Here is a 22,222-nt window from a genome sequence, read left to right on the forward strand (position 1 = left end):
CATGAACACAAGTGGCACAAACTTTAAGCGAGTAAAATAGATTGTGATAGGCCTTCTAACTATTTGTAATGACTTGAGTCATTTTGATGGTTTCCCTAGTTAAACAAATGAAACAAACATAGACTAGGCTTGCCGTGCCATGCTGGAAAGGCAGAGCAGTAGCACTACTTACTCTAGCCTATTTAGGCACCTTGAAATGTTGGAAATTGAGTAAGTTCTAAGAGAGTGAAATTCATATCAACATATAAGAGATAATGCAAAGCAACACTTGCCTATATTAGAGTCATTATTGCTTTGTGCAAGGAGATAAGTGGAGTATGCAAACATTTCAATATTTCCAATCTTAATCTTCTAAAGATTTAAATCAAATATGTAAATTTCAGCTTATGAAAAAGAAATTCTCTATTTTGGACCGACTTTTATTGTTGCTTTTGGCATACAGATTTATATAATGATAATTCTTTAACCAAAATGCTAGCTTTGGTTTCACCATGCTTTGTTTCTGATTTCAATATGCTGGATTTAATGACAGTAGAGATGAATTTATTAATCCATGATACATCAGTTCTGTGGTTCAAACAACCTCTTTTCAAACACAACTTATCATCAGTACCTACCAAAATGACCTTTTCAATGTCCTTGGCTGGACACCAATGAAACATCCCTGTAGAGTCATATTTTTTCACATTGGCATCCATGTTGTCAATCTGCTCATTGCCAGGAATTAACAAGGGGTCATGCCTGGGGAAAAACAAGTTGAGGACAACATAAATGGAAAATATTGTAAATTATGGATGGAAAGATATCCCAAGAGCTGTGTACAAAAAGGGATAAAAGTAAAAAATGAAATGTATTTACACTCGAATATGCTTGCAAACAGGATACTTTTAAACAAAAGATAAAAAGAAAATAAAAGTTAATTTTTACATTTTGGGTGCAGTTTAGAGGATTTTCTATACTCTTCCTACAGCAAAAAAACAATTTTAAGCAGGACTTTCTGACACCATCACAGCCATGAAAACTTTTTTTTCTTACCAGTACCACCCCTCCGAAATATGTATCAGAGTTGCTATAGGCATCTGCAATGAAGCAGAAGGGATAGGAACACAGCCCCATGCTGACTGACTGGCATAAGTATGGAAAGCCAATTACTTGCTTTTACCACATACAACTTCTGACATGATGCTCTTCGCAGTAAAAGCTTTAACAGGCTGCACTTTAAATATTTTAGCAATTTGCCCAATCATATTTTGCTTTCCCAAACTGAAGCCCTTTAAAGATTCAACAGTATGTCATTTTAGAGCAGACTGACTAACAAATGCCCACATCTGGAATACATGATTTTAATACTAAACAACAATGTCCATTTTCTCTGACAACTCTACCTGTGATAACCTTCGAAGTGTTTTTTGCAGCAAGATTTTACAGGACAAAGCTTCTCAACAGAGAAGCAAATAAAAGACTTTTTTATAAACTTGCTCTCCAGCTATATAGTTACATCTAAGCACAGACACATACATACAGTCCTTTAATTTATATGCTAAAATGTAGCATTAAGCTAAGTCCTAAGTGATGCCAATACTCTTAGGTGTTACTGAGGACACCTCACTGACTGCATTATACAGTACCACTAGAAGGAGGACAGTATTTACAAAGCACAGGATAAACTGACACTAAAATCTTAAAATTCAAGATGGGAAAAGAGCTTTCATTTCAAGGATTAAAATATATGCAGTGTAGGAATATACTAAGTACTCTGAAACAGGTATCCAAATTTTAAAGCAGTTTGCCTTTTAAAGCCAAAGAAAGGCATAATCTCTAATTCCATCAAGGTGATTAATTTGTGTAATTTTATACCCACTGACTGAATATCCCTTGAAATCAGTTGAAAATTCTCATTCATTTCACTCAGTTTCAACTCCACAGAAAGTGGCTTAAAAGAAATTGAGAAACTACTAATACAATGTTCCATTTAAACCAGAATTTTTTTGATGCTTTAGGAAAAAGCACTACACTACATGGGAAAAGCATGTCATCTGGAAAAATAAACACTATGTTTTCAAAGTTTTTTACAGGCACTCAACATATGGTGAGTTCAGTGAGATACAGTTCAGTGCATTTCACTATCAACCCATTGGCCACAGAAAAGCCTCAAGGGGACGATCCCAGGTTTAATAATGAAAGTCCACGGATTTTTACTTTCCAGAAAAATATCTAGATTCTGCATTCTCTTATTCTATTCATCAGTAAGCTGCAGTCACGGTACTTTTGGCTAGAGATAACTGTGATGTTCATAGGGCATTTCTTGATGCTTATAGTTGCATGCGATACAGTAAGATCTGCAACCATGGATACAATTCCATTTGAAGGTTGTACTAATAACATTGAGACAACATTTAGTGGTGCTCTCTCCTAGCTATTTTTTTCTGATAGAATGTCTTGACTATGTGTTTCAAAATAAGAAAGTTTGCCAAAAGGTCAGGAAACTCCAGGAGCTTCCACTGACAAATGTTTTTCTTTCTGGTGTTTTTCTAGTTTTGAGGGTTTTTTTCCTAAAGCTTTTGCAAGACATTTCTCCGCAAGTGTTGTTAGCAGAGCACTGGAAAAAAAAACAAAGTTCAGTGATCAAATCACCTTCCTTTCAGAAATCAGATGCATCTAGGAAGCAAATTCCTTTTTCTCTTTCCCTTCATCTATAACATAGACTATATTAAAAGCTATAATAAATCAATCTGTAAAAATGCCATATTCCCATTTCTAATCAGTGTTTCTTTTCTGCTGTGAGATTTAAAACTACATAGATCATCTGAAGCTTTCACACAAATGAGTATTTAGTAATACTCTAATCTCACTCACAGAACTGATACAATTTGAATGGAGTTTTATAACAAAGGTGATAACAGATATCTGATATCAAATTATGGTCAAGTGCCTTGAGGTCTCAGGCAACTTTTAGTGTGTAAGTGCTTAAAGTCTAGTGTAGATCTCTTTTGGTTAAGGGCCTTGCATCCTAAAAGGAAATGTACAAAACAGCTTGTGCCAAAGATTTATTAGAAATTTACCTCAATATTATATTTTCCAGTTATCTTAGGTTTAAACGGAAGTGTGCTATGGAAGGAATGAAGAATGTGAATCAGATATGACTCCCTATTGAAATTTTATGTAACAATTTTTTTTTATTTTTTTTTTTTTAATCAATGCATGCATTGATTTGCAATATAATAACCTGGATCCTCTGCTTCACTCTTGGAATACAGCAAGTGGCAGCCTTAAAAGAAGCAAACAGGATGAGTCACATAGCAAGTAAGCATGCTAATAGATAACATTGTATCACTTTTACTCTAGGAGAACGGATTACTGCCAGAGAAGGAAACCATGGTAAAACTAGCCACGCTTTCTGTTTCAGTCTGGGGTTTTTTTTACATATGTTTTTGTTTACATATGTGTTTACATAGCATCTGGTTTTTTTTACATAGGTGTTTTTAAATTGAAATCTTCTGGGGTAAGCTATTATTTTAGCCGCTTTTTAATCTGTGATTTTTCATTCTTAGTAAAGCAATCCCTGAAGATGTCTATGGAGATTTAAAACTCTTTACTACTAAGGTCCAAATTTGTCCTCACATATTAGAAGAAATACTGGCTTACATACTTAACTGGATTCATCTTTGGAGTTTTTAGGGTTTTTTTTAAACATGGTTATTTTATGAAGTAATACAGTAATAAAACAGTATTACACATACACTCTCATTAATCTGATGATCTAAACCTGTTTTGCAAATACTAACAATTAATTAAGACAGACACACAGAGGCCAAGGCTGTCAAATCTGCCTAAGGGGTTTGGACACCCTCTTCCCGTTAAAATTTATATTGCACAAAGCATTACAGTTGTTGCCCTTGGAGCCAAATCACTGACTGAACCTTTCTAGAGCCTCTCTGTCCCCCTCCCCCTTGAAGATGGCCCTGTCAAGCCATGCTTGAGTCACATTGGCAGTTTCCTGTGAAAATGCTTGTATTAGAGCTGCAGCTATTATATTCTCCAGGGCTGTAAAGTCATATGTTTGAAAAATTCCAATTATAGGAAGAAAATCACCTGCTAGCAATTAAAATGCATAGTGGGTGTTTAGTTTTTTGGTTGGTTTTTAATTGAGATATTGGCTTTTATGGCTTGCAATCACCAAAGCATTTGGTTATTCCAGTTAGGGAAAGACATGCATGTATAGCATGCACAGGGGAAAAGGAGTAAAAGTTAAATTTCCCTCATCCATAACCCCAGTTTAAAAATAGCTTCTCTGGTTCTTATGGCAGATATTACATACACATGACTTGAAATGAAGAGCAAAATACAATCTTTTCTGTGTTTTGAAGAGCATATAATGCCACTTATGAGCAATTAAACTTGAAAATGATGCTAAATGCCATTCTACAGCTACAACCCCAAAAAGCCTGCCTGGAAGACAACAGCCTAAAGCAAAACCAGAAATTTCACTTCCAGCAAATCTATTGCAAGTAAGTCAACATTACATTTTAAACAGCACTGCTTTCCTAGCACACATTTATAACTACTGCAAACTTACTTGGACTTTCTGAGTCTGGAACTTCCAAGTAGTGACTGGGGATGGACAGAAGCGAAAAGAACATTCAGGCCAAATGCCTGCCTCATAAATGACTATTGTTTAGCATACCCTTGTATTCTGTCACCTTGTCTTCTTTATCATGCATATGTAGTTGAGCATATCTTCATTATAACCTCACTGATGTGCAGTGAAACTGTTCCATATGCTGAGCACCGGGAATAAAAATACTACATGACCAGTAGGGACCCTGGTGTTCTTTGAAAATAAACTGTAATCTGATAGACTTTGCGCATCAGTAAAACAATGTCTTGGCTACATTTTAGTCTGCCCTCCACTAAAATTCTCCTTATATAAAAATCAATGGGAAAACGCCCCTGGGAACAACACAACTCTTCTTTAAGCTGTGTTCATTAAAGTCTGCTCTTATGTATTTCTCAGGTAAGTATAATATATCTGGATTTGGCCCACAAAAACATGTTTAGGACTCTCCTGCTCAAGATTCAATGTCTTTAAACTCACATTGTGTCCAGTACAGGAATTTTGAGTTTTCCTACCTGACTTTGGGTGTGGATGTGTGTTTGCAAGTGTATGCACATGCTTGATTTTAGGAGTAAAGCATGGGTTTGCTGACAGTAAGTTAGGAATTGAAGACACACTAGAGAATGTCTTATGCTTTTGAAGTTTCTCCTACAACTACCCTAACAAATTGTGGCAATTAACATGCTGTTAGTGTTAGATGTATGCAGCCAGTGCAGGTGCTAATAATTGAAAAAGCATTTAGAGCTTTTACACCCTGGCTGAATATTTCATGATGTGCTGCATGTTTCACTATTTACTCAGTGGGCCTCTGTCACTTCAATCTTCTCTGACTGCTTTGACTGGTGCTATAAAGCTCAACCAAGATAGAGTGACGGCTTGTCACAGGCAAACTCCACTGACTCCAGCAGGGGACTAGCTGTGAAGGTTGTCACGACATTCTGATGGAATTCAGCAAATGTTTTGTGACTAATACACCCAACATTTGTCGGCTACCATTAGCCATTCCCTGTGACCCTCTGCAGTCTGTCTGGATGGCATTAAGTTGTAATGAGAATTTGTTGCCTATGTGTGTTACACTAATGACACTCTTACTGATCTTTCCTTTCACAGGTTAATCAGCACTGAAATGTATAAGGATTCAGTGCCCATATGCACCGAGCTTTAGAGAAGAAAACGCAGTATGACAAGAGAAAGAAAACCTGCAGTTTACTGTTATATGCTTTCATGTCATATTCAGAGGCTATCCTAATATTATCTGTAATCTCACACTGTCTGACTTTTTTCCTAAATCTACAAAGAATACACCTAATGCAGTGTTTGGTACCTAGTGCCCTGTGCTAGGTTATGGGCTGAATTACACTACTAAGAATACTAACAGTTCTCCTTCCTTCCCTCTTTGTCTGCCCAGATGTCGCTGGTGGTTTTTTTCTGTCCTCAGAAGCCTTAGTGAAGGGTTCACATTAATTAATCTAGACTACTAAGGACATTGATCTAGAGCTGTTTACTGTAAGAATCTTGCTTGTGAAAGTATCCTGATACCTCAGGACATGCTCAGAATATGCTTCTGAAGTAAGACTACTCTCACATACAAAAACAAAATAATTAACTTTGAGACTTCTTTATAAGCAATTTAATGAGAGGGAGACAAGGCACACAGCCAGTGTCTTCTGGTTTTAATATTTCCCATTGCTATCTACTCAAGCTGCAGAACTATCAGTCTTTGAGGGGCAAGAGAATGTACCTGAAAAAATATTTTTTCATTTGTAAACAATAAAACCAGAGTTAAGCGGCATCATAAAATATAGGATTTTTTTTGCCTCTTGATGAAGTGCCTCTAGATGAAGTGTGTAGCTTTTATACCATATGATAAAAGCTACCACTTCTGCAAGTCAAGTTTAAATGTAGTTTAAAGCTAAAGTGTTCTCTCTTTCTATTTCTAAGTGGATCTTCTGTTGCCCTGAACTTTATAAAAATGCCTGTTGATTTCTACTATTGGAAAATTCTTTTCTTTTCTGACACTGTTCTCTCATCTCACACTTCTGCAAGATTTCACAGTACTCTAAGAAAAACTAATACTGTTCTTATTCCCATGGTTTAAAACACAACCTCCAATGGTAGCAACAGTCAGAAGGCTATACTACCCCCTATCATTCAAACCATTTCATTATATAACCTTGTTAAAAACGGGTCTAAGATAACATAGCAACTACTGAGCTACTCCTGTTGCTCATGTTGGCTGCAATGAACTTGTAAAACAGAATCAGGAAGTTAAAAGTGCTACTGAATACCTGCTGTGCTGCAGCTTAGTTATCATTGCATATTAGCACTGCATAAAGTTAGTCTTGTAAATCCTCAACAAAGGATGCAAATTATAGAGTACATCATAGAAATCTCCAAGGCTGAGGGACATCATTATAAACCATTATTGTGGTTAATCAGTTAGCTTTCACCTCTTCAAATCTTACTTTCATGCCTGGTTTGGAGAGTCATAGAAAATCATCAGATTGAACGTATTTTACCAGATTTTGCTTGAGAAATGTTGCCCTCCAGATCTTCCATTACGTCTTTCGGTTTCCATGAGAAACCTCAGTTTCAGCTCATGGAATGGCAGCACTACAGTGGCAGGGGCAATACAAATTCACCCTGAGTGGCACTAGCAGAAATGTGTATATACATTTAAATGCAAGTAGCTGGGTGGGCAGAGGAGACAATGTGTGCAGCCATTGTTCATATACTTAAAATATTATATCCAACTTGAAGAAAAAGGACAGGAGGTTTCCTCTCAACTTCAGATAAATCTCACTACGTTTCTGGAATCATATGCCAAAAAGGTCACTTTTTTCATGTCACTTAGCTGGGTTTTGACAGTCTCTGAGCAAGTTTTATAGTTTGGTTGGGAATTATTTTAGATCCTGGATCAAGAAAAATCCTCAGGCTTATGAAATTCTCCTTGGCAACACACTGAAAACCCAGCGTCCTCTGATGCCTCTGATTCTTATGTGATCAGGGACACTAATGATAATGACCCTTTGCTGAGTATGCTGTGTCAACTACACCACTACATTCAGAGTGGACAGGGACAAACTATGTTTGCTCTTCAAGCCCCTTGGGCCCTGTCATATGCTATTTGTTCTTGCATTAAGAGGTACTTTGACTCAGCTGGGCTGACGTTTCCTTCAAATCAGTGTATTCCACTCATGCAGTAGCAGCTACCAAAGCATTAAGTGCAGACTTGAGCCCCAGCAACAGTCCCTTTAAGTGGCTTTTTTTATTCATATCCAGGGCTTTTCACATGTTTACTGGTCATTCTGGAATCAAAAATGACATATTAAAAAATACTAAACCAAAACAAAAACAGAAACTAGCTTTGCTATTTGATATTCAGGCAATGTAGCCTCATAGTTAACATGGCTGTTCATCAATAACATGCACCAAACCCTGTGACTGTGAGACGATGAACAGGTGATTTGATATCACTGCACGACACCAGAGGCATCAAATGGTTCTAACTTTCTCCTCTGTCTCAGGAAGGAGACCTGATTTGTGATTAGTCTGATACTCAGAGCTTTCCTTCATTTTCCTTCTACTTCCTATTTAAATTTTACTTTTCATTGTAATAGGATGTGCTTGTGTTCACATCGCTACAGATGTACCAGTTTTTCCTACTGGAGTTTAAACTATTTTTAAATAATACCCATATTCTTGTGGGTTTAATGGGACAGATTCTGTTGATGTAAACCAGGTAGAATAATAATGACAATGCAGAGCATTTTTCTAGTTAATTTGCATTTGTAGCTATAGTTGGAATTTGAAAGTTTTATTTCTGATTGCTTAGATTCTTCCACTATTGCATCAGTGTGATTCTGCTCATGTTATCTGATGCGATGCAGGATTCAGTTAGAACAGTGACTTTCTAAATGTGAATAGAGAGCATCTGTGATGTATACAACGAACATTTGTATGCCTACCATCTATTTATTTCAGTTAGTAATATACTGGCATATAGAGACAATAACATCAAAAATATTATACTGAAAAGATGTCTTCCATCTATCTATCTGGATCATATGTGGCAGTACAGCTTTCTACTTACATGTGAGTAAAACCCCAAAATTCCCTCTGTTTGACCAAGTCTAAATAAGCACCTGTCAGACCTCCTCTCGCAATGTCCCAGGGAATGTTTATGATATAGCTTTCATACCCTGTTCTACTCTGGTGACGGCAAAGTCATAAAGTTTTATCCTATGGCATAATACCCTCTTTCCTGATTTGCACCCCCACTGTGGAAATACAAGCATTTTCAACATTATCTTAACTGTAGGGCTGTTCAGAAAGTGATTCTAAAGTCACAACTCACATTATCATTTATAAATGAACTTTTCACATATTATTATAAATGAACTATTTCACATATTTCACTTTTTTATATGCCCCAGACTTCTTGTCCTTCAGGCCCCCTCTAGGTCCAGGCCCATAACTGAGGAAAATAAGTAGCCACCTGTTTCTGTGGGAGGAACAGGGGTGAAGCTGGCTTTGAAAATGAGTTCTTAAAGTAAATTTAGGAAAAATATTTTAAAGATAAATATCATCTACAGATATGACAATGCTTTAGCTGATTTACCTCTTGTGTACCTCTTTAGCTGACATACACTAAAAATTTTTGGGCAGGAAAGCAAGTACCTGTCACTTTAGGTAATTCACAAGGATATAAAACAGCAGATAAAATAGCCCACCTTTGTTTATCAGAAAGGAGAAATTTACACACAAAGCTTAACAGAGTTCTCTTCCGATTCAATCCACTTTGTCTTATTTAGCACCTTAACCAAAGTTAAGTCAGTGTAGATAAAGGGTAAGGTGAAGAGACAAGAGGTTGGGTCTGGGGAGAGGCTGAGGGTGCCAACACAGGGCTGGTGAATAAATTTAGCAGCAAGGGAGAAGAAGAAGAAGAAAACAATGTCTGGATTTGGAAGCCTGGCAAGTTCTCCACTTGCTGCTCGGCCTGTGTTTAGCAATTCTGATGTGCTACTGAGCAGACAGCTCAGGCTCAGGATGACTACTCTCCCTCAGTCCCTCTTCAGCAGGCAATGAAAGCAGGCTCCACTTTGAAAATCTTCCCCCATCATGCAAACTGACACAGGCATGCTTTTCAAAAACCCACAGCCAATCTGTTGATCATTACTTATTTACAAAGGCCTTCGGGCAGAAAGTCCTGTAAAAACCATACTTGATACGGTATACACTAGCTTTTTCTGCTTGTGGAAAAAAGTACCCCTAAGGCTACCTCAAACCATCACTTTCTATTGCACATAAAATGTACCATGTAACACTAAAGTATTTAATATATATGGTATAATATATCTACAGGAAAGGCATTTGTGTAGAAGTATGTTACCCTGTATTTCGTAATTTGATGTTTTGCTGAAGGCTATGACTTGAAAAAGCCTGCACCTAGTACAGAGGACCTGTCATCTCAGTACCCAAGAGCCAATAGAATAAAGAAGTACCCTTAAGCAGCAAAACTTTGACACAGCTTTGAAGCATATGAAAACAGTATAACTCCCCAGAATTATTATTACTCAAGATCAAAGAAATGAGGCATACTTTACATAGCAAACAGGGACAGTGTGTTCAGCTCTCTCTCTCTTCCCCTCTCTTTCCTTTTATTTCTTCTTCCACAAAATTTGGATTTGGCGGGTGTGTGTGGATGAATCTCCCACATGTTTAAAACTTTAAGAGGTTAAAACTATTAGCACCAGATAAGAAGTCTGTCCAAAGGTAAGTAAATTGAAAATGAGGCTAGCATGACAACTGGCACCATAAAAATGAGAAGCTTGCCAGTATGTTCATTTTATTCATTTTATTCTTCCTCATAAACTGTAAACAAGCATGTAAATCAGTGTCATATGGGCAAGGCTGAGCTAACAGGAAGGCAGAAAACTTTTAATGACACGTTTAACAGAGGTAGATGGTCAATAGGAAAAAGAAACTAAAGCAGGTGCATTTTCCTCTGTGAATCAATCTCAGTTTCGGTTCTGTACTCTAAACAGAGATGAAGATGACTTCTAGAAGTCATGTCCTTGAATAGACCTTATATTGCAGTAACAATAAACTGTAAAATGGATGCTTCTGTAACTGGCCAAAGAAAATTCTAGTCAACTGACTGAAATACAAATAAGGGTATTACTTACCTATAGCCAGAATCATTAAAGGGACAAAATAAATTTCATCAATGGTTTTATATATGGAAAGAACTATATATTCACATTATGGTTTTTTTTTCACTTAACTCCTGTGACTAGAGAGCAGTTATAGGTACACATACACCCAAAACCCAAACTGAATGTGTCTGTTTATGTATATAAATAAGTTTACATTTTTCTGTGTGTGTATATATATATATATATATATGTGCAGTGGAAAATATCTGCTATGATATTGAGTTCTGGATACAACTATGGACTGAGGTTCCAGCCTAGCTATTTAGGTATGCAAAACCAGAGCAGGAACACCCTCCTTGTAGAAACTCCATGTCTACTCTCTGATCCTGCTCTGACTGAGCAGGCAAAAGGTGAAGCATCTTTTGCAAATGCTGTACTATTTTAATAGATTCCAATTCCTTGCTGCTTTTCTAGTTTTAACAAATCTCTTAGAGGCAGTTTGTCCTATGGAAGAAAACTACATAATCATAGAAAGGCCTACTGGTATAAAATAATATATACATAGCAACAGGGGGAAAACATCACTAACAAGATGATGTTTTCATCACCCACTTTCAGAGTATGCACTACCCTCTTAAAAATGCCTGTATTTCATAATTAATGTGCTTTTAGCCTGACTAAAATTGCATTAGTTTTGAACTTTGCTTTGGCAAGTACATAGATTATTAGACTTTTTTATCAGTCTAAATCAATTAACAGAAATTTGATTTCAATCGACAGGATAAAAGGAAGGTAATATTCAGGTTCATTTTTGATTGTGATGATACATCTCACATATGGCCTTAAGTACAGAAAACAGTACTCAGAGGGAATCCAACAAAAAGAGAATTGCCTGAGGCAAACTAACCACATGAGTTCCCCTGATTGGTTAGTGCTATCATTAGTGCCACTGCTGTTTAAGAACTACACACGGACAGGACAGGGTGACAGCTAAGACTTTAAAGCCTATGTATTTTTCAAACAGCTTTTCAAACTGTTTTTTATGACAGAATTTTTTTCAGCTCTATCATTAACTGCTGACAAGCTGACAGAATAAATACTTCAGCCTTTCAGACACATCTAACAATCTTTTTTTCTACCCCTCTCCCCTTATTTTTGATGTGGGGGGGAGAAGAAGAGCAAGGAAGGAAGAAAGGAGATGAAGATACAAGTTTCTTACAGTCTTACCTCATCAGTTTGGGTGAGGAGTTGGGTGAATTTCGCATGCCTCCATTTCGCTGCTTTTTTTTGGGTGATAGTGTTGACGGCTGCTCATCTTCAACTGGAAATATAAGGAACTCATGAGATTAAGTACTGATCTAAGTGCAATGTGAAATACAAGTGAAGTAGCAAAGAACACACACTCTGTCTCCATTCACGCACTGATACTTCATTGCTAACATAGGCCCAACAGTAATAAAAATCAAATACATGTTAGTGAAAGAGATTGGTTTGAAGGAGAAGCAGGGAAGAATATCACGGTTTTGAACACAGGCTTTCAAATTGGTTTCATACTTCAAAAACAAAGGAGGGGGGACAACATTTGAGTTATTCTTAAGAGTTATTTTCAGTTAATCTGCACTACAGAAAAGTAGAATTAGTGCTCTGCTATAGTCCCAGAAAGACAAAGTACTAAAAGAGAAAGACAAAGCTGCCAGCCTGCTTTTGCTAATGAACTAGACACCAGTTGGTTCTTGCTGCTCACATGCCAAACAATAGAGTCTTCACGAAGAGATGTAAAATATTCAATGCCTTGATGTTCAATGATTCAGTTACTTGAGAATGTGAATGCAGCCTGCCATTGTGCAGAAATCTCCAGCACAAGTCAGACCTCATCATTCTACCCTTCTCACAAAAGGGAGTTTTAACAGGAGTGAACAGAATGAGGTTGAATGGAAGTGGGGACACAATACCTGTATAACAGAGGATGCATGTGTTATGCAATTTTTTAATGAAGATGAGGTGCATTTTCAATGACAGATCCAGATGTAAAATCACATAGAGTTTTGCCAATCATAAACTACTCTTGGATAATCTATGCCACAATACACACTGCTTAAAGAAGTGCAGTTTTGAATAACTCATCTGTAACAATTAACCATCATTTTTCCTGCTTCAAGATTTTTACCGCACTTGATAATCTGCACATGAGGTTTGCGTGTGCTATCAAACAGAATTATCTTATGCCTGCTTTCTCAAATTCATACTAACACTAGGTTATTCAAATAAAAAGAAAAATACACCTTTTTTCATCCTATTGTTAACTGAAAAAAATGTACTAGAATATAACTGATGCCTAGGAAGCTGTTACTTTAAAGCTCAAAGGAAAGAGGTTATTATTAGTAGTAGTAGCAGCAGCAGCTATATTACAAGATCTCAAGACACATTAGCAGTGCACAAGCAGAGGCTGGAAAAAAAAAATAAATTCTATCTGCAACAAGCTACGCAGGAAGAACAACAAAACCTGGATGTATGTCATCTACCCTGGGCCTGTATGGGAAGAAATTAGCACTATCCTTCTGCTATAACCCTCTTCTGACACTATTTTATTACAGGCTGAATTCTGGCCATCGTGTCTGTTTGCCCAAGTTGGCTATGGCATTTCATTTTACCTTGTCAAGACCAAAAGACTGGGCTCTGAAAAAGCAGATGTGCTGACTTTTTAACTGATTTGATATCATCTAACAAGTCAAGGGAATCAAAATAACAGAAAATATCACAGAAGAAAAACTAAACAAGATTAAAAAAATGCCACTGACCTCCCCCAAAATACCCAAAGAATGGTGCAATGACTCTTCAATAATAATTTTTTTTCCCTAACTTAACTTTCTTTTCTTCTCAGGCACCATCCCCAAAGACAAAGCCATTTTCTTCACATATGACTTTTATTTTTTCCAAAGTCAGGGTTCTATAGTGCAAATGCTTACTGCTGACTAGTCAAGTACCCTTTTTTGTTTGTCAGAGAGATAAATAAGCCCATAGAAGATTCTCAAAAATCTACAAGTTGAAATTTTCCTTGTGACTGTTTGGATCAAGATAATCACTTCAGCAGTTAGCTATTTGTAATATGAATATGCACAGAATTATTTTCTTAGTACTATTTTTTTATTTCCATTTCTACTATATTTGTATTTCTATTATGATTATAACAAAGTACCAGAATACCCTCTGCAAATCACTCATTTGGAAATGGCCTAGTCTTGCTTTAAACTTGTCTATCAAAAAGTTATTTGTGTGCTATTCCATACAGACAATATGTTGCTTTCAAGACGTACACTGTTCTCTCTTGTTCTTTATAGGATAGAAATATTCAGAATCCACCACTTAAAAGACCAAAAAAACAAGAAACATGCAAAATGTTCCTTCCAGAAGCCATCTACAACTGATACATTTTGCTCTCTTGGTAGTAAAAAGTTCTAAATTTCACTTAATTTAATCTACTTCCATGGGATTACAGAATGTTTGTTGACAGATTTAGTACTGCACCATAAGCAAAGTCTATTGTTACACCATTTTAACAGTTTAAGGAAAATATATAGCCATCAGGATTGTGTGCAAAATCTTAACACAAGTCAACTGTAGATGGTATTACAAACAGAAATATTTCCATGAACAACAGAAAGCACTGTTAAAAAAAGAATAATTTTCTAAGTTTTCAGCTAGCTAATAAGACTCCTGTCTGATTCTTACAGATACTGCAAGTTAGTATAATAAGTATCTTTTGTACTGCATGGTCCAACATTTGCGTTCTCCAGTGTGGCCAATTGCTATCCTGATGTCCAATTAAATACCAAAGTCTTACTAGTATCAAACAAACAGAACAACCATTTTTACAATTAGATTTCTAGCAGTCTGCATTTATCTTTGTTACTGCATCTACAACAAATAAGCTCCCTCTTTTGATACATGCTTGTCATATCCAAACTATGCTATTGTCACCAACTGCCTGGAAAGTCCAAGGTTAATGTATTTCATTGGTTAGTATCTGTTAGAAAAGCCTTCTGAGAGATCTCAATTTGTTGCTAAAGCAATGCCTTGATTAAGCAAGGAAGCCATTTATTCTCATTGCAGCAATGAAAGGTGATCTATCTTAATCATATCACATCCAAACAATATTTTGTTTGGATGTGATATTTGTGCATAGACTTTAAAGGGCAGCTGCATATTAGAAACGCAGCTCCATAATAATGGGGGAAGGGAATCCATGCAGCTGAAATATGTGAATGTTATATAATGGACACCATTACTTATGGCTTGGTTCCCGAAAGTGTTGCAATGATAACTCACAAGTGGCTTCTTAGTACTAAGTAGGACATAAAACATACTTAATTATTATCCTTCAGATACTCTTAGCAATTTCCTGCATATTTAAGAAAACAGATCTAACAAAATTTTTAGTAAAGCCATAAAAGGTCATTTTTTTTTCATGGTTCCTGTGTCTGCATTCATTTAAAATGGAGTCCTAAATTTGCTTGTTCATATGAAAGAGAAGCATATTTCAAAAATGATATATGACAACTCAACTCTGATGTTGTATGCTTGACCTAGTGTTTTTGTTAATAAGTCCTTGGTTTTAGTATTTTGATGTCTTTATGCATGATTTCCATTAAAATACAGTTATATTATGCAGACTTTTTTTTTTCACCAGCTTTCATCAAAATTTCAAATAAGTTCAAGAACTGGACACAGAATTTTACAGAATCAGAACTCCAGCTTCCGAGTTCTAACAAAATTCAAGAGCTTGTTTGTGCATCCCTAAGTATAATAACACATTATGTACTGTTGTAACAATCCAGTGCTCACTTGTCTAATAGGCAAAGAATCTAACAGGTTTACAGTTCAGGAAGACTCACTTCTAGAAAAATGTCAGGCGAGCCTAATGAGGTTTCAGATGCTTCAGTTTATACTGGAGTTTAATTTAAAAGTTACACTGTTTTAACATGTTTACTTATTCTTGTGCAAAGAGGATTCATAATTTCAGTGACATAATATCCAGACAATGTTCTACGAATTGATTTAAGATGTGCTGGTAATTTTTACAGCCTTAATGTGGAACTGAACATCTGTAACAACATATTACTTGACTTTTATCCTCATTCCATTTTTAAAGCAAAATGAAGGGAATGTCTTTCTGAAACAGTCAACAAGTTCATAGCTTTTTTCTTTCTCATTTTGTTACTATTTTCTAAATAAACCTGTCTCCTTCACCGCCTCTCGCAGGTCACTAGCAGAACAGCTTACAGACACTGTTTTTACATACCCAAAAGATACAGGATTTGAAACAACATCTATGTTATTTTACATCTCATGGACTGGAATACCTGGTAAACTCATTCTGCCTAGCATGTAAATTCTTCAGAGCAAATAATCCTTATGAAAGGTAAAGCACAAACCACCCAGAAACATTAGTTGACTAGCTAAATCAATTAACTTATTAATCACCACACCTGGAGAAATCCACATCTGGAAGCACTTAATAGAGCATTAGTAATGTCATAGTCACATTGAAAACAGACTGCAAGACCATGCACAAACCAGTATATATTGCTTTATGCATCCAGCTACAAGGCTACCTACGGAGATCTTGGTTCAACCCAGGCTTTTGGGAGTGGTAGCGGTATTTTACAGGCAAGCTGAGTGCCCTTTGCAATCTACAGTATGTAGATTTTCCTTGTTCAACAGAACTCAATAAGTTGTTGGGTAGGATGAGGCTCCCTTTACGGTTATTAACAAGTGGAACAGGTTCCGTGACTCCTTCAGTGGACTTGGCACCAACCAATGCATTAGCAGTTGCATTCTTGAATTGATATGAACATTTTGGGTAACTTGATCTAGCTGCATTCTTTACTTCTAAACAATAAGAAAAAGTTTGAATTAATGTCTTTGTATTAAAAATTATTTCAAACTACAAACATGAATCAGTTTTGATATTATGTGGAAATACAAACTTTAAAGCTTAAAGTATCAGTTTCTGCTCCTGAAATAAAGGCTTATTCAGCTATCTCAAGTGTTTTTTCTAAAAATGCCATTTTATAAAAGAATACTTATAAAAGGATCATTCCACAATATTATCATCTTTAAGCAATAATCCCATCATAGGGTAACTGTCTGAGGAAACATTTCCCACATGTTGATAAAGACTTTGAGATACACTAGCTGTGGAAGATGTTTATTCCTTTGAATCCACTGAAAATGACAAGGGAGGTAGAGCACTCTGCTGCTATTAAAATAAATAAAGAATCGTGGAAAAAAGTAAGGCCAAGACTTCAAAATTGTGCAAGCATACTTATGGAATTAAACTGATGCTTAGAAGCCTACATAAAAGTTGTCGGGTATTCAGAAGTGCTGAATACTGTAAATTTCAGGAGTCATACATAGCACCTCTGAAAAGAAAGCTAATAAATTTAATTTCTGAATATGGATTTATCTTAAAACTGTGATCCTTAGTCTTCCATTACTAATATATCAAAGCTAATTAAACAAAGAAATCCCACATTTTTACACCACTAACAAATTATAAACTCCATAAAAGACAATTACAAAATGCTTTTCTGGTAAAAATATGCAGTAATGATCTTCTAATGCTAATTTCATTCTGCATGAGTATCACAGTATCACAGTATGTTAGAGATTGGAAGGGACCTCAAAAGATCATCTAGTCCAATCCCCCTGCCGGAGCAGGAACACCTAGATAAGGTTACACAGGAACGTGTCCAGGCGGGTCTTGAATGTCTCCAAAGAAGGAGATTCCACAACCTCCCTGGGCAGCCTGTACCAGTGTTCCGTCACCCTCACTGAGAAGAAGTTTCTTCTCAGGTTTAAGTGGAACCTTTTGTGTTCCAGTTCGTACCCATTTCCCCTTGTCCTTTCATTATATATATTATAGAGAATATATAGAGTATATTATAGAGAAGAAAGTATATTACTGATTCACTAAGACCTTATATTCTGTTATATATAATGAGGTGAGGAGGTTAGGTAGGGAGTAGCTCGTGGACTGATAATATTGTAGTATTACTTCCATGTGTTTCAATTGCCTTCAAGTTTTCATGGAGAACTTCGAGCAGACAGTAGCTCCAAATTATTTGAGGAGGTTGGCATGGTTTTAGGCATCTTTATCTAATTTACCATCAGCTAGAAATATGTCTGGTAATGGGAAAGACACATACATAGCATCCATGTGCTTTCCATTTATGTTTAGGCACAAAATCTCTCTCAGTCATAAAAGAGTAATTTGTATGTACTTTTTGACAAGGTTCAATTATTTGGTGACAAAGTATCCATTCCCATTCAATGATCTCTGAATCGATGCTTGCTACTGCTCTGAGTGAATACAAAAATCAGTGAGAACAGAATTAGTGTCTAACTCACAATGTTTTTCTGTTCTTTGCTAATAGTAGTAATATTTAAAGTAGAATGATAATAATATCTACTCATGACATTTCACATAAATTTTAAATCACTGGAGGACAGCATATATCTGATTAGCAAAATTTCCATAAAAATGCTGTGTATCATATTGGATACAATACTTGAAAATTATCAATCTTACCTCGGAGTTACTGGGGGTTTGCAAATCTTGAACTTCTATCTTTGATATTCCTCTAGTGAAACAATTTTCAGATGATAAAATATCACTGCAGAAACTTACCTCACTACATAAGTCACTGGTCAAGCACGTATTTGAACAGTTTGAAATACATCAATCCAATTCTATTTTTAATAATATTTGAAAAATCTTTATTATAATAATAATATTTGAAATAATCTTTATAAATCTAAATGCCTACATCAAAGTACCTTCACATACAATGGAAGAAGACCAAAACCTATTAATAATGCTTATCCACCCTCCAATTAAGTTGTTTAAGAAACATCATAATCTTTTTACAGTTTTTTCTGAAGTACAATAAGTGATGGTTTCAGATACCAGACCTGACTATTAAGCACTAAACTTCCATAATCATGTATGTCTTATGGCATATTTCATGCAGATATAAGCAAGCTTTCCCAAGAACTTGTGCTTGCAGTGTCACAGCATGAGCCAGAACTAAAATACCTTGTCTTATAGCTTGAGCTTGGCATCATATTTAATAGCATCACATGATCTTGTTCAGCATGAAGGCAGACAGAGCTGCTTAAAATACATCCTACTTGCTTTTATTTCCAACAGTGTACTTAGGTACTACCACTGAAAAGCAACACATTAAACACTGGGGATAACAGAATTGCCATTTTTGTCAAATTATTCCAGATTTTAAAAGTTCTAATGACCAGTTTCACCCCATAGAGGGTGAAATAACCTCCTGCCTCAGACAAGAGCTCAACTGCTTCAGAAGAAAATGGAAGAAGTCCCGTAGTACAGGAGTATGGAGTACCGTGTTCATAGGACAAGCTTTTTTCTGACTCCAACAGTTTATGGCTTATGTCTTTTTACTCAATCTTGAAAAGCAAAGAGTACAGTATAATATCTGAACAACCTATCTTTGATAGACATAATTATCTCTTTCTCCATTCCTTTCATACAATAACATATTTTTTATCCTAGACGAGTAAAAACGGTTGTTCTAAATAGCCTGTCAATTTGTACATGCACCCTGTGCCACAAACACAAGCACGTCGCGATGCACATGGAACTGCACATACCAGCACAGATGTGCAGTTTTGAACACAAGAGATTACTATGCTTTCAGATTAAGCAGTATTATGCAACTCAGTGAGAAACACACCATCACTTCTACAGATACATATTATAATATGCAGAACCTAAAACGGTTTTTATAGCACCCTGTTGCTCAGCAAAGGGTTTCTTTTTATTAATAATTAAAAATCTGATAGGGTGCTTGCACCACTATGTGGACCAATTTCCACAGAAAACATATCTGGGAAACAAAGATTGCTGTTAATTATATGGAACTAAATACATCCTTACATGCTGTCATTGCCTCACTTGGTTTGGCAACCAAACTGTCTGGATTGGGCTAACTTCTTGTACCACTGTGCAATGTTAAATCACAACCTCCAAATCCACAAGTGCTCTCTTCCAAGTATGTGATGAGTTTAGCACCAGCAAGTCTGCTAAAAGAGGCTATTTTCTAGTCACAGATCAGTTTCTCTTTATCAAATAAGATATAAACCTTTATTTTTAATGCAAATGGTCACAGGACAAGCATGCTGCCTGCATTACTTATTCTGCCAAAGTTCATTAGAACTATTCGGGACACTTGCCATGTATCCATAAGGCTTTATCATTGTTATCTGAGAATAGAAACAGTTACTGGTCATTTTGAGAGCAAATTTGAATAGCTCTTTGAGCATGGCAAACAATAAGGAAGTGGATAAGAGTAGAGTAAGAATAAGGAATTCATGTTTTCTGTAGTATTTCCTAATTGCACCGTAGGTGGACACTACCTACTTTTGGTAAATGCTGCAGAGAACTTGCCCAGGAAATCTGTCAACATTAGACAGATAAAAAATCAGATCTATAAAATGTGAGATATTAATGCAATTTATGTAAACATATTTTGAAGCTGCATGCATTCTTATTCCTTTCCCCCACCCTCAAGACCTCCCTTTCAAGCTCAATGAATATACGCTTGCCTACAGTCTCTATTATGGAAACGTGCCTGTTTCTATTTCTCTACATTTTATTTATTATCATGAAGATAATTTTAAATACAATCTGCAAGCCCCTGAACATTTTTAAAACAACCAATGTAGTTAATCTAATGCCTGTGGCAATCTCTGTTTATTCTTTGTGAGCATACACTTGCCATAACTTAAAACTGGGCTGAGCTTTAATTTAAATGTAACAAGGCAGAATACCAGTACAGTGCTTTGAACAAAATGGCTGAAACTGGCTTCAGCATGATTTGCCTGGAAGGGAAGATGAAAATGTGTTTTAAAGGAGAAAAAAATATCCTGACCCAAACCAGACATTCTAAACAACCACCACCGATACCCACTGCTCCCTTCCTCCCCCATCTCTATCAGCTGCTAGGCTTTCAGCACCGTTTTTCGCCAGACACTAGTACAGTGTTTTCCTTCATAGTCAGCCATCAGCCAGAGCTGTCACTTGCAGATACTTCATTTTTGTTTCAGTCTAATTCATACTGCACTCCCTTAATCTCTGCAGTGAGTAATGCCATGTTGCAGTACAGATATGCCAGATCCAGCACTAGGAGTATAGAGAGTGTTTTTAACAGTTAAGCTATCCTGGTTTGTAAAAATGTTTTATTTCTCCCCCCAACTTAACTGTTCTCTTTCTCTTCAGCATCTTCCCAGCTGACCTCCAAAGGAGCAATCACTGTTCTGCAGTCTGGCATGTCTTCAATGAAGCTCAGCTTTCACATGGTCAGTGAAGACAAGTTGCAGCTTTGTATTACTAAATGCAAATAATCAATATGTTGATTGAGCTTTTGGCTACTAGAGTTCTTCTGATGGGACTGACAGTGAGCATGACTTCCCTCTTTCAACGACAAGCCTGTTTAGGCTTTGCTACCTACCACTTTGTGAATCAGGCAACTGAAAATACCCACAGCAATTCCTCCAAACTGTCAGCTATTGCTGTGATTCCACCCAGCACTCCCTGTACAAGACAACAGATTAACCATTAGGCTAGATATGTTGAAAATATACAGCTTCAACCTTTCCCCAGCTAGCTCAGAGCAATATATAGATGATTATTTCAACCGTCAGCTGCCGCATAGACTTAAACCCCTGCACAGTAACTCCTGGATTCATCTGCCCCTTGTCAAACTTGCACAGCTTTACTTTGAGCATACATAGTGTGGCAGTTTCACTGCGGATCTAGAATAATCCAGACGGCTGCTGTCTCTTTGTTAACAGGAAGCTAAACTGATGAGTTTGTAATGCATTTCTTATCAAAGGTAGTTTCAGGAAAGAAAATGTGGCCAATCAGTTTGGGTTGAAAATTAGCATAATCTTGAAATATAGTTTAATTGGAACATTTGTTATTTGTTAGGAAAATAATATTATTCCTCCCCTTTAAAAATCACTTTATGCTAATGAACTATTTATTTTACAAATTTACTTCATTTTTTTTTGTGGTATCAGATGTAATGAAATCCTTGACTGGAAACTAGAATACAGTGGTGCTTGATGAAACACAAGAATGTTAATCTTAGAAACTGCAGAGCAGTGTTTGCTTGGTCTGGCAATTCAAATGAAACAAGATTGCTGGTTTTGTTTCTATGTGCATTACAAACTGAGGGAAATTCATTTCATTGTTTTTTCTTTATAGAAAAAGATACCTGTTTCTGTATCAGAGATGATATGTATCTCTACATACTAGCATCATTAGAAAAGCAGCTGAGGCTCACTGGCTTTTAATTGCCATGTGCGCCATCTGAAGCAGATAAGAAAATGGCAAAATCTGAGAATGTCAAGA

The 22,222-nt window shown here is 36.3% G+C and overlaps 1 protein-coding gene across 1 annotated transcript in view; it reads right to left on the reverse strand.

The window, feature by feature from the left end:
* Window positions 1–22,222, reverse strand: part of LOC133207387 (calcium-activated potassium channel subunit alpha-1a) — a 258,220-nt gene that overhangs the window by 52,704 nt on the left and 183,294 nt on the right. The window contains exons 19-21 of the mRNA XM_061344253.1: window positions 16,390–16,662; window positions 12,001–12,094; window positions 618–741 (exon numbers count right to left, since the gene is read on the reverse strand). Coding sequence (XP_061200237.1) covers window positions 618–741; window positions 12,001–12,094; window positions 16,390–16,662 — 491 coding nt within the window. The remainder of the gene's footprint in view (window positions 1–617; window positions 742–12,000; window positions 12,095–16,389; window positions 16,663–22,222) is intronic.

The sequence above is a fragment of the Neopsephotus bourkii genome, unplaced genomic scaffold (assembly GCF_033783945.1).
Source record: "Neopsephotus bourkii isolate Nb327-2 ecotype Australia unplaced genomic scaffold, CSIRO-AGI_Nbou_v1 NB_196, whole genome shotgun sequence".
Lineage (NCBI taxonomy): Eukaryota > Metazoa > Chordata > Aves > Psittaciformes > Psittacidae > Neopsephotus > Neopsephotus bourkii.